General features: G+C 31.2%; 1 protein-coding gene across 8 annotated transcripts in view; it reads left to right on the forward strand.

Annotated features, from left to right (window-relative positions):
• Positions 1-11,789, forward strand: part of LOC129983656 (fasciclin-2-like) — a 179,877-nt gene that overhangs the window by 143,995 nt on the left and 24,093 nt on the right. For all 8 annotated transcript variants that reach the window (XM_056093218.1, XM_056093217.1, XM_056093220.1 and 5 more), the window contains exons 2-3: positions 10,511-10,697; positions 11,379-11,524. In XM_056093218.1, coding sequence (XP_055949193.1) covers positions 10,511-10,697; positions 11,379-11,524 — 333 coding nt within the window. The remainder of the gene's footprint in view (positions 1-10,510; positions 10,698-11,378; positions 11,525-11,789) is intronic.

Raw genomic sequence — 11,789 nt, forward strand, 5'->3', positions numbered from 1 at the left:
GCTATTACTTGGATATTCTGAAAGCTGTTCCATGTGTGATAAAATCCAATGAATATAATGCAGCTTGATTTTACAATTGTAGTCTAATATTTTTTTTAAAAAAATGAGTTTTTTTTGAGGAACACTTACAAATCATAAGAGTGCGGTTAAAGTCGTAAAACTGCTATTATAAAGTAAGCATACAAAAAGTTGCATATTACAAGAGTGTGATAGTTAAAACTAAAAAAAAAAAAAGTTCGAAAACACCAAATGATATTTATACAATTTTTTTGTTACACGAGATTAAAACTTCGCTCTAAAGTTGGAAACCAATTCGTTGAGCAAAAGAAAGAATAACCTATAAGTCGGTGGGAAATGTTTACTTTTCTGAAAATATTTTTATTTGCACGAGGATTTCTAATGCAACAGAAATCGATGAAAGTACATGTTTTCTTTATTTAGGTTATATTTTTTTGCTTGAACAAAATCAATGGTCGGCCTTTGATTGTAATAAGTCTACATAAATTGGAGTGATAAAACTTTAGCTCCGTGTATTGAAACACTATTCAAAAAACAGAATTTCCTACTGAAAATCAAAGTTTCCATAAAATGCGATGTAAGTGATTTTCAATATAGGAAGTAAAACATATAATTTAAAAAACACACTGTTTTTAGAGTATTAAAATACGAAACTTTCGTTTTTTATTCTAAAATGTCATTACTTAAATCTTCTCTTTGTCATTCCTTATCATAAATATGAAATCATTTTCTCAACTCTTGCTTCTTCAAACTCTCTACCAAGGTGGCAACACACCTATTGAATCTAAATTTAGTTAACTGAATTGATTAATGGACAATAAAATTCTGAATATATTAATCTAATGTACTTTCATCAATAGCACCGAAATGTAAAAATAAATAAATAAATAAAATAAAATAAACACTTTAGAAAGTAAGTAAAAAAAAAATCAATTACAAAGTTCCATCTTTACAAACATGATTTGTTATATTCAGTAAACACTGACTAAAGTTAATGATTATGGTGACTCAATGAATAAATTGTAATGGAATTTTTTTTTTTCAATTACATGAAGGATTTTAGGAATTTTGAGATTTAAGTATGTTAACAGGTTTCTCATTTCATATATCATGTGCATATATTTGATATCATTATTATTTTAACTTTGAACACTTTACAATTTTAGCAATGAACGGATCTTACATTGGATACAATCTTTTAAGATATTTCTTAGTCGATCGCTCTTTTGAAATAAATATACACGGTACATTTTTTATTCAATTTTCCCACCGAAACGAAATAATCTCGTAGCCGCCATTTTTGTAATCCTTTTTTAAATAGAAAAAGGAAACAAATCCTTTTAGCTTTCCCTGCCCGCAAAGAGTGGCTCGAATGGATTTTAAATCTCGTCGTCTTAATCAGTAAAACAATTCTTTCTGTGTCCACAGTCTTCTCTTTCGCATATGGTTACAGAATGGAATAGTTTTCAGAATGTAAAAATATTTTTATCGAAATTTAAACCTATTGTAAATAATAAGTAGCAATATTTTTGTTCTTCTAATATACTTGGTATTGTTTGGTTATCTAATATGTAACATTAAATTGTTTTTATATGAAATTTTGTAAAATGTAAAATCATCTTTATCATCTACATCTCTATTTTTGGATTGCAAGAAGAATAACTAATTAAGTTTTACAAATTTCCAGAAGCCGATTTTTCTCATGAGTTGTTGTTTTTCAAGAATGATAAAAAGAATTTTAATTAACTATGAGAAATGTTTTAAATATTCATAATATCTCCATTGGATAGGAATGGCAGCGCTCAAGATGAAATAAAATCTTTCTGAAAAAGAAAACATAACTTTTACTAAATAAAAAAGGAACTATTTAATGAATTTTTTCGAAATCTTCACTGAAACTGTTTTCGTAATTAAAGGTACTTTGAAAAAAAATTTTTTAAGTGAGTTCAGTCGTATTGATTTCTATGGCGCATGAATTATGCATGAACTTTTACTTTTATCTCTAAAGATTTAGTAAAGTGTGGTTATGTGTATTAATACTGTCTTTTTTTAATACCCCAATTGTTTTGAAGAAAAAAATGCATTTATTTTGAAAGGCATTAAAATTTTTTTGGCTTAATCTGTTGCAGAAAGACAGTATTTAAATAATTCTTCTTTATATATTTAACCTTTTAAGATATAATAGTTTAAAACTTTTGAAATTAATTTTACTGCTAAAAATTTACTGCCATGAATTTAATTACTTTATGAAAAATAAGCTGAATCTCCTGCAATTTAACAATATACCGTAAAATTATATTTGCAGAATTTCGGGCGTCAAGACAAAGAATGAAATATACCGAAAATTTTAATAATTTTCCCAATGCATATAAATTTGAAATTGTTCGTTTTGATTAAATAAAGTAGGATTTCTCAATCATCCCACACACATGCATTATGTGAGGGCGCCGCTTTAAATAGAGAAGGCAGGGGGTGGAGATCGAACCGAGACTGCAGTGGATGATCCAGGACGCTTCGCGCATGCTCATTTGATTATTGTTGCAAGGATTCATTAAATGTAGAATAACGGTCATAAAAATTAGGAACTGAATTCACAAAAATGTATCATATTCTTTGCATGTTAAAACCCGGAATTTTTAAGTTAAATTCTAAAGATTTAATGTGATTTATCTTTTCATTTTTAGAACACGGACTTTTTGCAAATAAACAACAAGGTATTTCAATTTATTTTTACATAAAACCAAACTATTTTTTCAGAAGTCATTTAATAAGCGGGCCTTTTCTACCTGATCAAGAATCCGAAACGTCCGGTTATATTTTTAAAAAAAATGGATAAATCTCACCGCCTTTTTTCATCCTGCTGTTGCTCAATTTAAAGTATGCAAATAGAAGTAGAATAACTGTACGGATTAAAAGGATCGACACAGTTGAGATTAATATGAACTTGCTTTGTTAAAAGAAAATGAATGAACAGTTTCTCTTTAGTCTAAGGCATTCAATGACAAGGTTATCTTCTTGTTGGCTAATACAAATTTATTGACGATTGACAAAGAGCTCAATGCGGCCTGCAGTGCTTGATATATCGATACCTCATGATAATAAAATTTTTTCATCGAAATCAGTTTAAAATATCACCAGGTAGAAAGACTGCATGTCATCTACTCTGGGCATCACTACAACTCCGCCTCAAATAATTTTTTTTTTTTTTTCGCCTTCCTATATCCTTCTCGGTGCATCTGCGCTGCATGATTTACACGGGTGAGCCCGAATCACGTTTTCGGCTCGTAATCTTCGTGGTTTTTATCTATTGTATTTTTGTTGACTGCACTTAATTCCTGGTTGCATTGGAGTCTTTGTTCACATTGCAGCAGGTGTGCGGGTGGGGAAAGAAGGTGATGCCGAAATCCTCGAGGTGTGTCGGGCACCGCCCTTGACCCTATAGCTTCCATATGTGAACCCCCAGTAAGTGGTTCCCACCAGTGGAAACAAAAGACCAGCAGGTAGTCCCTACGAGCCTCTTTTATCTTCCATCTCGTCAGGGAAGCTACCGATTTTTCACTTGTTTTTTGGCCGATTGGACCATTGTTATTTTATGGTTCATGAGGCCCAAGACTACAATCGATCCGGGTACTGGCACAAGTAAGAAACTTGTTCGGATTCCGGGACGAGTTCATATCGTCCTTGCCGAAGATTCCACTTTCTGATGATGTAATGTAGAAGGGAGCAAGATTTTAATGCCTTGAAAGTTGTTTATATTTTTACTTTCTTGGAGAAAGCATCAGAAAGCATCCAAATTTCTTAACCATTTGATCCATTTAAAATGAATGCTAGCAACATTTAACATTAATAAAATTAATTTAAATTCAAAGTTTTTGGAGCAGCTGGAAAAGATGCTTAGCTTCTAAAACATTCCTTTATAATTAAAACAGAAACAAAAACAAAAAAAAAGGATATGCTGCTGATTTGCATGTTCACATTTCCGCCAAACAATAAATCATTTTTTAAGGATTTTTTATTTTATTTTTGATATTAAAGCTTTTTTGGAAGTCTAATGTCATTGCTTAACTACACACAAGGATTTACTTTTGTATTTTATTCAATAGTTTTATTTTTTCATACATTTCACACTATTATTGCACTTAATACAGAACTTTACTTCTGTGCTTTATTTCATTAAAGACCTCATAAATCATTTCTTCATCTACAATTTGTCACAAACTAAGCTTCACTTAAAATATAAACAGAGTAGAATGTGTCGCACCTCACTCATCTTAGCGTTTACTTTGAAAAGAAAAAACAATTACCTAAATCTAAAGCAGTATCAAAATTTATGCTTTACTTTTCGTTCCCTTTTAACGACTTTTTATTCTTGCGCGAGAACCTTTTTACGAAAATAGGCCTCCCCCCCTAAAAAGTATTAAAATCATGCTGCTTTGAAAGTGCTACATATCTTAACTATTTGACGGAAATGAATAAAATTTGGAGTACTGATGTTACCTGTCTTGCTTCTTCAACTGGCCTTAAAATTTTTATGCGTTTCTATTCAAAACTTTTTAACTTGCAAATTTAAGAATTAATTTTAAAAATATATAATATACTTTCATATTCTGAAAACTGCGTAACTTTACAGTACTGCATAACTGAGATTTTTAATATGAATTAAGATTTTTGTCAATTATTTCTTCTCTTTGAAAGGCATTGAAAAAAAAGAGGGGGGGGGGGGTGAAGCATCTTTTTTAACTTTAGGAATTCAAATTTCCAATTGCTTATGACTCATCGCAAAATATAAACGAATCTGTGAAATATCACTTTGTGTGAGATTCAACTCTTGCTGTAACTTGAAGTAAGCACTCCGCCCTGGTTTGACGGCCTTCTTCCCATGCTAAGACGATAATACGAGAAGTGGAAGAAACCGGATCACAGGTGATCTCCCCAGTTTGTATTCTGAGAGGGGAGTGGGGGGGGGGGAGGTAGAAGTTAATGGCATTCGAACAATGGACTGAAGTCACGTCTAATCGAAGGAGCATAACAGGTAGGCTAGTGTTTCGTGAGCAGTAGCACTATCATGATTCTGGTGTGAATGACAAGATCTGGACTTCCGCTCAATGCACTCGAAGAATAAATTTTAAAACTGGAAGATATTTTTAAATGTTGAAAATAATTGTTTTGTTGATTTGAAATTTATTTTTAGAGTTTCTTTTTTTTTTTTTTTTCCTTTTTTTTTAATACTGAGTTGTTAAAATGTAAATTTATGTTTTATGGTGTTATCTTAATTGTATTTTCAGCATATCAGATTTAATTCTCCCTGTTTTTCTTTAAAAATGAGATGATTTGTCTAATAGTGTTACTGTTGAAAACATTTTAATTTTATCTTAAGTGTGCTACTAATAAAATATTATAAATTTATCCATTAGTATAAAAATGCATTTTTCATTCCCTTGAAACCGTACATTTCCTTGAAACTATGATGCCCTTTGTACTGTATCGAAGTGCACTGTGGGCGTTTCTTTTTGAGAACGTTTTTGTCAAATTTTGGTTTCAATCGGTTTGGAAAAATGCATCTAAAGCACAAATTCACTTTTATTCGAGTGTGTGAGAAAGTTTAGATGAGACTCTTCCAGTTAGGGATAGATGTCTAGTCACCCCCTATTCTGGGAAGCATTGTTTATTATTATTATTATTTCTTATAATATGAATGGTATTAAAATCAATAAAAACTGCACATTCACAGCCGTAACGTCAAAGAACAACTTTAATCTTTAAAAAAAAAAAATCCATTTTTTAAAATATGAATTTAAAAGTTGTTGTTGCTTTATTAAACCGCGGAACGAAGGGTCTCGCTGTCATCGTTGTCTCTCAGACGAAAGTCAGGGTCATATCTCTTTTCATTCAAAAATTTCGCCTGTATTTTTGTTTCGAATTTAGTATTAGATTTACTTTAACTAGATACATAATGCATTGCTTTATGGGAAATATAAAATTTCTTACAAGCACTTAAACTGGAAAGATTTCAAATTCCAAAAAGGGTCGGTCATTTTGGCCACCACTGTTTACGTGAAAGGTACAATTTTTTGTACCTTTTGTTACCTGTTGGATATTCACGCTTGATCGAAAAGAAAATTCCCTATTTAAAATGTTGCACCTTTGCATGAGCATTTTCCCTCCCCTTATCTACATTTCAAAAATCTTATATGCGCAAGATGAAATTGAGAATGTCGAAAAAAATATCAATAGCGTTAGCGTCAGTTACGTTTAACCATATATTTATTTTCAAGATTTAAAAAAAAATGTAAGCCTCCATATCATCGTATCGTGGTTTCCGTATCGGGAACGTCAAATCAATGCGGTCACGGTTAAAAACTGCTTCTGAAACCTCATGATATGACCCTAAAGGACAAAGAGTTCTACTTATCGAAAGCGGATCACTCATTAACGAATTCGGTTGAAGATCGCGGAGGAAGCAAGAATAACAATGATTCGTGCAACACGCAGGCTGCCCAAGCCTTTCGTTACTCGGTGTCATGCTTGGCTCTGCCGTGAATGCGTGCGCGATCCATTACCGGACTGTTTCCTCCCCGGCCGGCAGAGAAATGGTCAGAGCAGGCTATTGTTTCGCTTCCGCAAAGAGTCAATTAGCTCGATAATGTCGAGTAGAGTTTTTAAAAAAACTCCTTCAAATGAGCATCTTAAGATATGTTTAAGAAATAATTTTTAAGGTTTTATTATTGTTTTAAAAGTTTAATGAAAATATTATAAATCGTTTTTTTTTTCCCCTACACCTGTTTACCTTTTACCATATTTAAATTTCTGTATAAATCTTTTAAAATGATTCGTAACTTATGGAAGAAAATTAACTTTTAAAACAAAATAAGAGATTTTAAAATTGTGCATCCTTCTGATGCTCTCGTTTTAATTAAAAATAAAATTACTGACGATAAGAGGAATCTGTGTGCTGTCATTATTGTGGCTGACGTTAAAAAAATTTGCGTATTTTATACGAAATTTAGAATTTTCGTGATTTTAAAGATTTAATAAAAATTTGTTTATTTATATAAGCATTGCTTTTTCGTCATGGTAATATTTTTATATCCTTGCATATGACATTTACACCGTTTAATGTCATTTTATAATATGCGAAAAATTTAATCCTCCCTTTGTTATTAGTAGATGTTTCAAAACTTGCTGACAAATACTGAAACACAAAGGCAATTAATAATAATTAATTTTTTATTAAAAAAAAATCCTGTGCATCAGCTAACATACAGAATGAACCCAAAAAAGTGAAACTAAATATTGTACATAGGCGTATGTTTCGAATGAAATTTCATTAAACAAGGTGGATAATCAAATGAAAACGCCTTGACTTCTGTAAAGGTTAATAGTAAAAAGTTAAAAAAAATATTTCTACAAAATCTGCAGAGATATGCTTATTTGCAAATTTGGTGGGGCTAATCACAAATTCAGATGAAGGCATTTATTAATGCAAACTTATTTGCATAAAACAGTTTTTCTGTATCGGATATTTGTCTATCAATACTTCATCCAATTATCATGAATTCAAAGAAGTTCGCTAATCGCGCACAGTGTTGTTCACTTTTCTTGGCTGACAGTTGTAACAGCGACTTAAGAGAAAGGGACCATTTAAGATAGATTAGAGATAATTTTAATATAGTATATCAAAGATTGGAAAGCCGAGCAAGAAAATAAAATTCTTTATTCGTAATTGTGTACTTTCTAAAAGAATGACATATTTCAGTAACAAATATTTGGATCTGTGAAGATTTATGCTATGTGGATTCATCATGACGGCATAGTTGTAGAAATATAGAAATGAGACGTTTCCCGAATTTTCCATATCTCTCTAGGAAGTGTTTTTACAGAAGGTTTAGTTTGGAGAGGGGGAGGGGCAGCTCAGATATCGTCCTCGTCATTTGACCACGGTTAAAAATGACGATGTCCGTCCCAAAATAGCCGTAGTATTGCTTTACAACGGGCTATTAATATAACTAAAAATAATACAGAAGGTTTAACGATTATAAACTGTAAGGAAAGAAGTTACAATTAAAAAATCTTCTGTTTCTGTGCATGTTGCAATTAATGAATAAGAGGGGCATATTAGCATATTACTGAAACACGTGCACATTGACATATGCAATAATACTTCATACCGAAAGCTGTTCGCATTCAAAAATAAGTCAACAAAGAATCTGTTACCTCAAAACGTATAAAAACTTGCAAAACTAAAAAAAAAAAACATTAGTTTTATGTTACTTATTATGCCTGGTTATTAAATGGGTGTCGATTTAATGGGTAGTGGTATGTTGTATCAAAGACATAACACATCAATTTTCGAAATACCAAATCGACATCAACGTTAATAAATGTTACTTAAGCATTGGCCATTTCTGAAAATGGTTATTTCCCTTTCGTTATTTACATAAAAACTTGTCGTGACTTTAAATTTCAGTAATGAGAAAACAAAATGGAGAAAGAAAACGAGAAAAGGAATTTCATTTTCATGCGGGTAACGTGGCACTTGGACGTTCGTATATAAAAAAATAGTTCATGGCCGAACTATCTAAACCGAGTTTTCCCGAATACCCATACAAAAATTCGATAAAAGAAGGCAAATAGGACAACTAAAATTGACCGATGTAAATAATCCCTTCGTCCAATGATAGGATTATTTAACTATTAGACAATGATAGGAAGAAACAATTAAAATTATATTCAACTTCTCGAAAAAGGATGTACTCGCATTAAAAGTAGATTATCAAAAACGCTTATCGTGTTGCAAAATTAAAATATATTCGTGAAAATTCCTTTGTAACGAAGTTCCTATTGTCAACCACCTGCAAGGATTTGATATTAGGGTTTTTTTTTCCAAATTATTTATGCTGAATGTCATTATAAATGGATTCAGGACAATGTATGAACATACCATCTCGTGCTTTCAATACTTTAGCAGAGGATTACACTTAATCGCTCATCAATTAGTTCCAACAAGCATTTATCAGATTTTCTATCTTTGCTCCACTTTGTTGAAAAGAACAGGATATAGGGAAATCAAACCTTCGGGGAAACGGACATTTCGAGAATCTTTGCCAGAAGTTCAGACAACCATTAGAAAATGACGCCACTTTTATTTGACTTGTTTTATGCTTGTAAACAAGGCAATTTTATCGATTTTTCACTCATTTCCGAATGTGTTTTAGATTTGAAATTTTCTACACTCCTGTATGTTCCCGATGACAATGAACTTTTTAAATATTTCCAGAGCTTAATCACCGATGAATGTACATATATCATTACATTTTAATTCCTAAGTGTAGAGGAACTTAGGAGTAAAAAGAATATTAACAATAATTTTACAATGCATAAAATAATGAATGGTAAATTAAAGATTAAAAAGTTGAAATAATTAAAACATAAAAGCTCTACTTTTATTAGTTAACTTATTTTTTATTTATTTTGCATTTATGCATATTATTAAAAATAAAATTTTATTTATTGCTTTATTTTTTTCGAATGTCGATAGAATTCATATCACTTCTGTCCGGCATTTCCTAGAGATGAGCATAAAATCTAGTGTTTCATGAAATATAAAATATTTTCTTTCAATCTCTTTATTGTGCCACAGAAAGTCCTTTCAAAATTAAATTTTAGGCAGTTTCAAGTTTAGGCCAGTTCAAATCCAATAGCATTTTTATAATAGCCGAAATGAATACTTTTTATACCATACCGAATCCAAATTCGCTATATCCGAATCCGAAAAAAACTATCCCGAAATAGTTTGGAATGTCATTTTATAGTAAATAAATCGAGACCATCTAAATTCTGCATTCATTGTTATAAAAATGTATCATTGATCTACCTGTGTTACTTCCGCTTTGAATTTGATAGACTTTTTGTTGCCTTGGATTGTAACGCCATTGAATTTAAGCTAGAAATGATGTATCTGGTAGATGATTAGCATTTATTTTCAAATGAAGTGATTTAAGCAATGTAATGCTAAAATATTTACTGTAGGTGCTGACAAAAAAATCAAATTTATAAGAGGGAATATTGTATGACCATTATAGATATTCTAAATATTTTATAATATTGAATATTTTGTGATATCAAAGGTCTTGTTACGAGCCAAAATTTGTTAAAAATAATTTTTATGCTGCTAAAAACTGCAAACAGCTGAAAGTTTAGGCTCTGTAATTGTTTGTGAAGGATTAAGATGTTTGATGAAAATGATGACACGATCAATCGTTATCATATTAACATTTCCAAAAAGCTGCGGTTGAGTTTCTTTTACTTCTTGCTTATATTTTTGAAGTTTGTCTGCATTTGTCTTTAATGGTTTTTTTCTGGACCTTTTTACTCTGCATAAATCTGTTTCTCCGATTTACAGAGAGCCTTTATAAAAATGAATTCTTAATGTGGATTTAATTTTCATCCTTTTTTGTGCAATTCTTAATTAACCTTTTTTTTTTCTTTTCAGCTTGCCAGATTTTCTTGGCGAAATGCGAGGAACCGAGACTCGTCATCTCTCCGCCCCAGAGCAACTTGTACGCCCCTGCCGGAAAACCGTTCGGCCTGATGTGCAAGGGAGAAGCGCAGGACGCAGAAGACGGGGCTTTCACAAACATGGAGTGGATAAATCCCAGGGGTGAAATTATACCAGAAGGGTAAGTCCGATTCATCTTATCTAATATTATTATTGATGGGAGGCGCTGACATGAGTAGTGCGCTACAAGGGCCTAGTGTTTCGGCCTTTTCATGGTGCCTTTAATCCTTACCTTTTCACGAAAAGGTTGAAATGCGCTTATTGAACAACAAAATGTTTCACTCCATTACATCTTGTGTTCTAATTGACGAACAAAATTTACCTTCCGGATATTCTTTTTTTCTCTTTATATGTGAGAATCGATGCGGTTTCTCATAAAAGTTGTATAAATTATATAAAAAGTACGCCTTGTCTGATATTAGAAATTATTGTGCTTCTTCGAGGCAAAGGGTCCAAATTTTGATTTGATTCGATATTTTTCTTTACTGTGAGTACATTATTCATACTAGAATATGTTCTCTTTTAATGAATTATTAATAATCATACCTTTCAATCAATAACCAATATCAATTGATCATACTTTTTTAAAAAAATTTTAAAAAATTAAATTTTTAAAAATTAAAATGTAGTTTTAACTTTTGAATGTGTTGAAATGTTGTGTTAAATGTTAAAAATCGGAAGAAAAAGAATGAAGTAAATGTGATTTCAAACATTTTTGGGATAAATAATTGTTGTAATATGAGATATTTATCTAATGTATTTTAGAATTGTCGGTAATTATTCATTTGTATTTCTTTCGCAGAACTCCGGGGGTGAAAGAATATGGCCTGGATAGCCTCAAGTTGTCTTTCGTCAATCCTAAAGCAGATGACAGCGGGTCCTACAAATGCACTGCGCTGTATGGCAATACCAAAACTTTGGAAGTAAACACGAACTTAACTTTTTATGGTAAGATCACTTTATTTTCATTACCATTTTTATAAGCTGTTTTTTTTTACCTTCATTAAGGGGGAATATTTCAATAAATTTCTTTCATTCCGTTCTATTCTGTTCTAAAATTTTGGAAACTGGCAACATACTATTTAATTTTTTAAAAAGATTTAATTCCAATCGATTTATATAACTGCATTTTAATTGTAAGACAGCTGTCTCCTGTAGCAATGAATTTGAGAAAAATTGATTTCAAGATTTCCTATTGATTTTTTTAGTAATT

The sequence above is a fragment of the Argiope bruennichi genome, chromosome 9 (assembly GCF_947563725.1).
Source record: "Argiope bruennichi chromosome 9, qqArgBrue1.1, whole genome shotgun sequence".
NCBI lineage: Eukaryota > Metazoa > Arthropoda > Arachnida > Araneae > Araneidae > Argiope > Argiope bruennichi.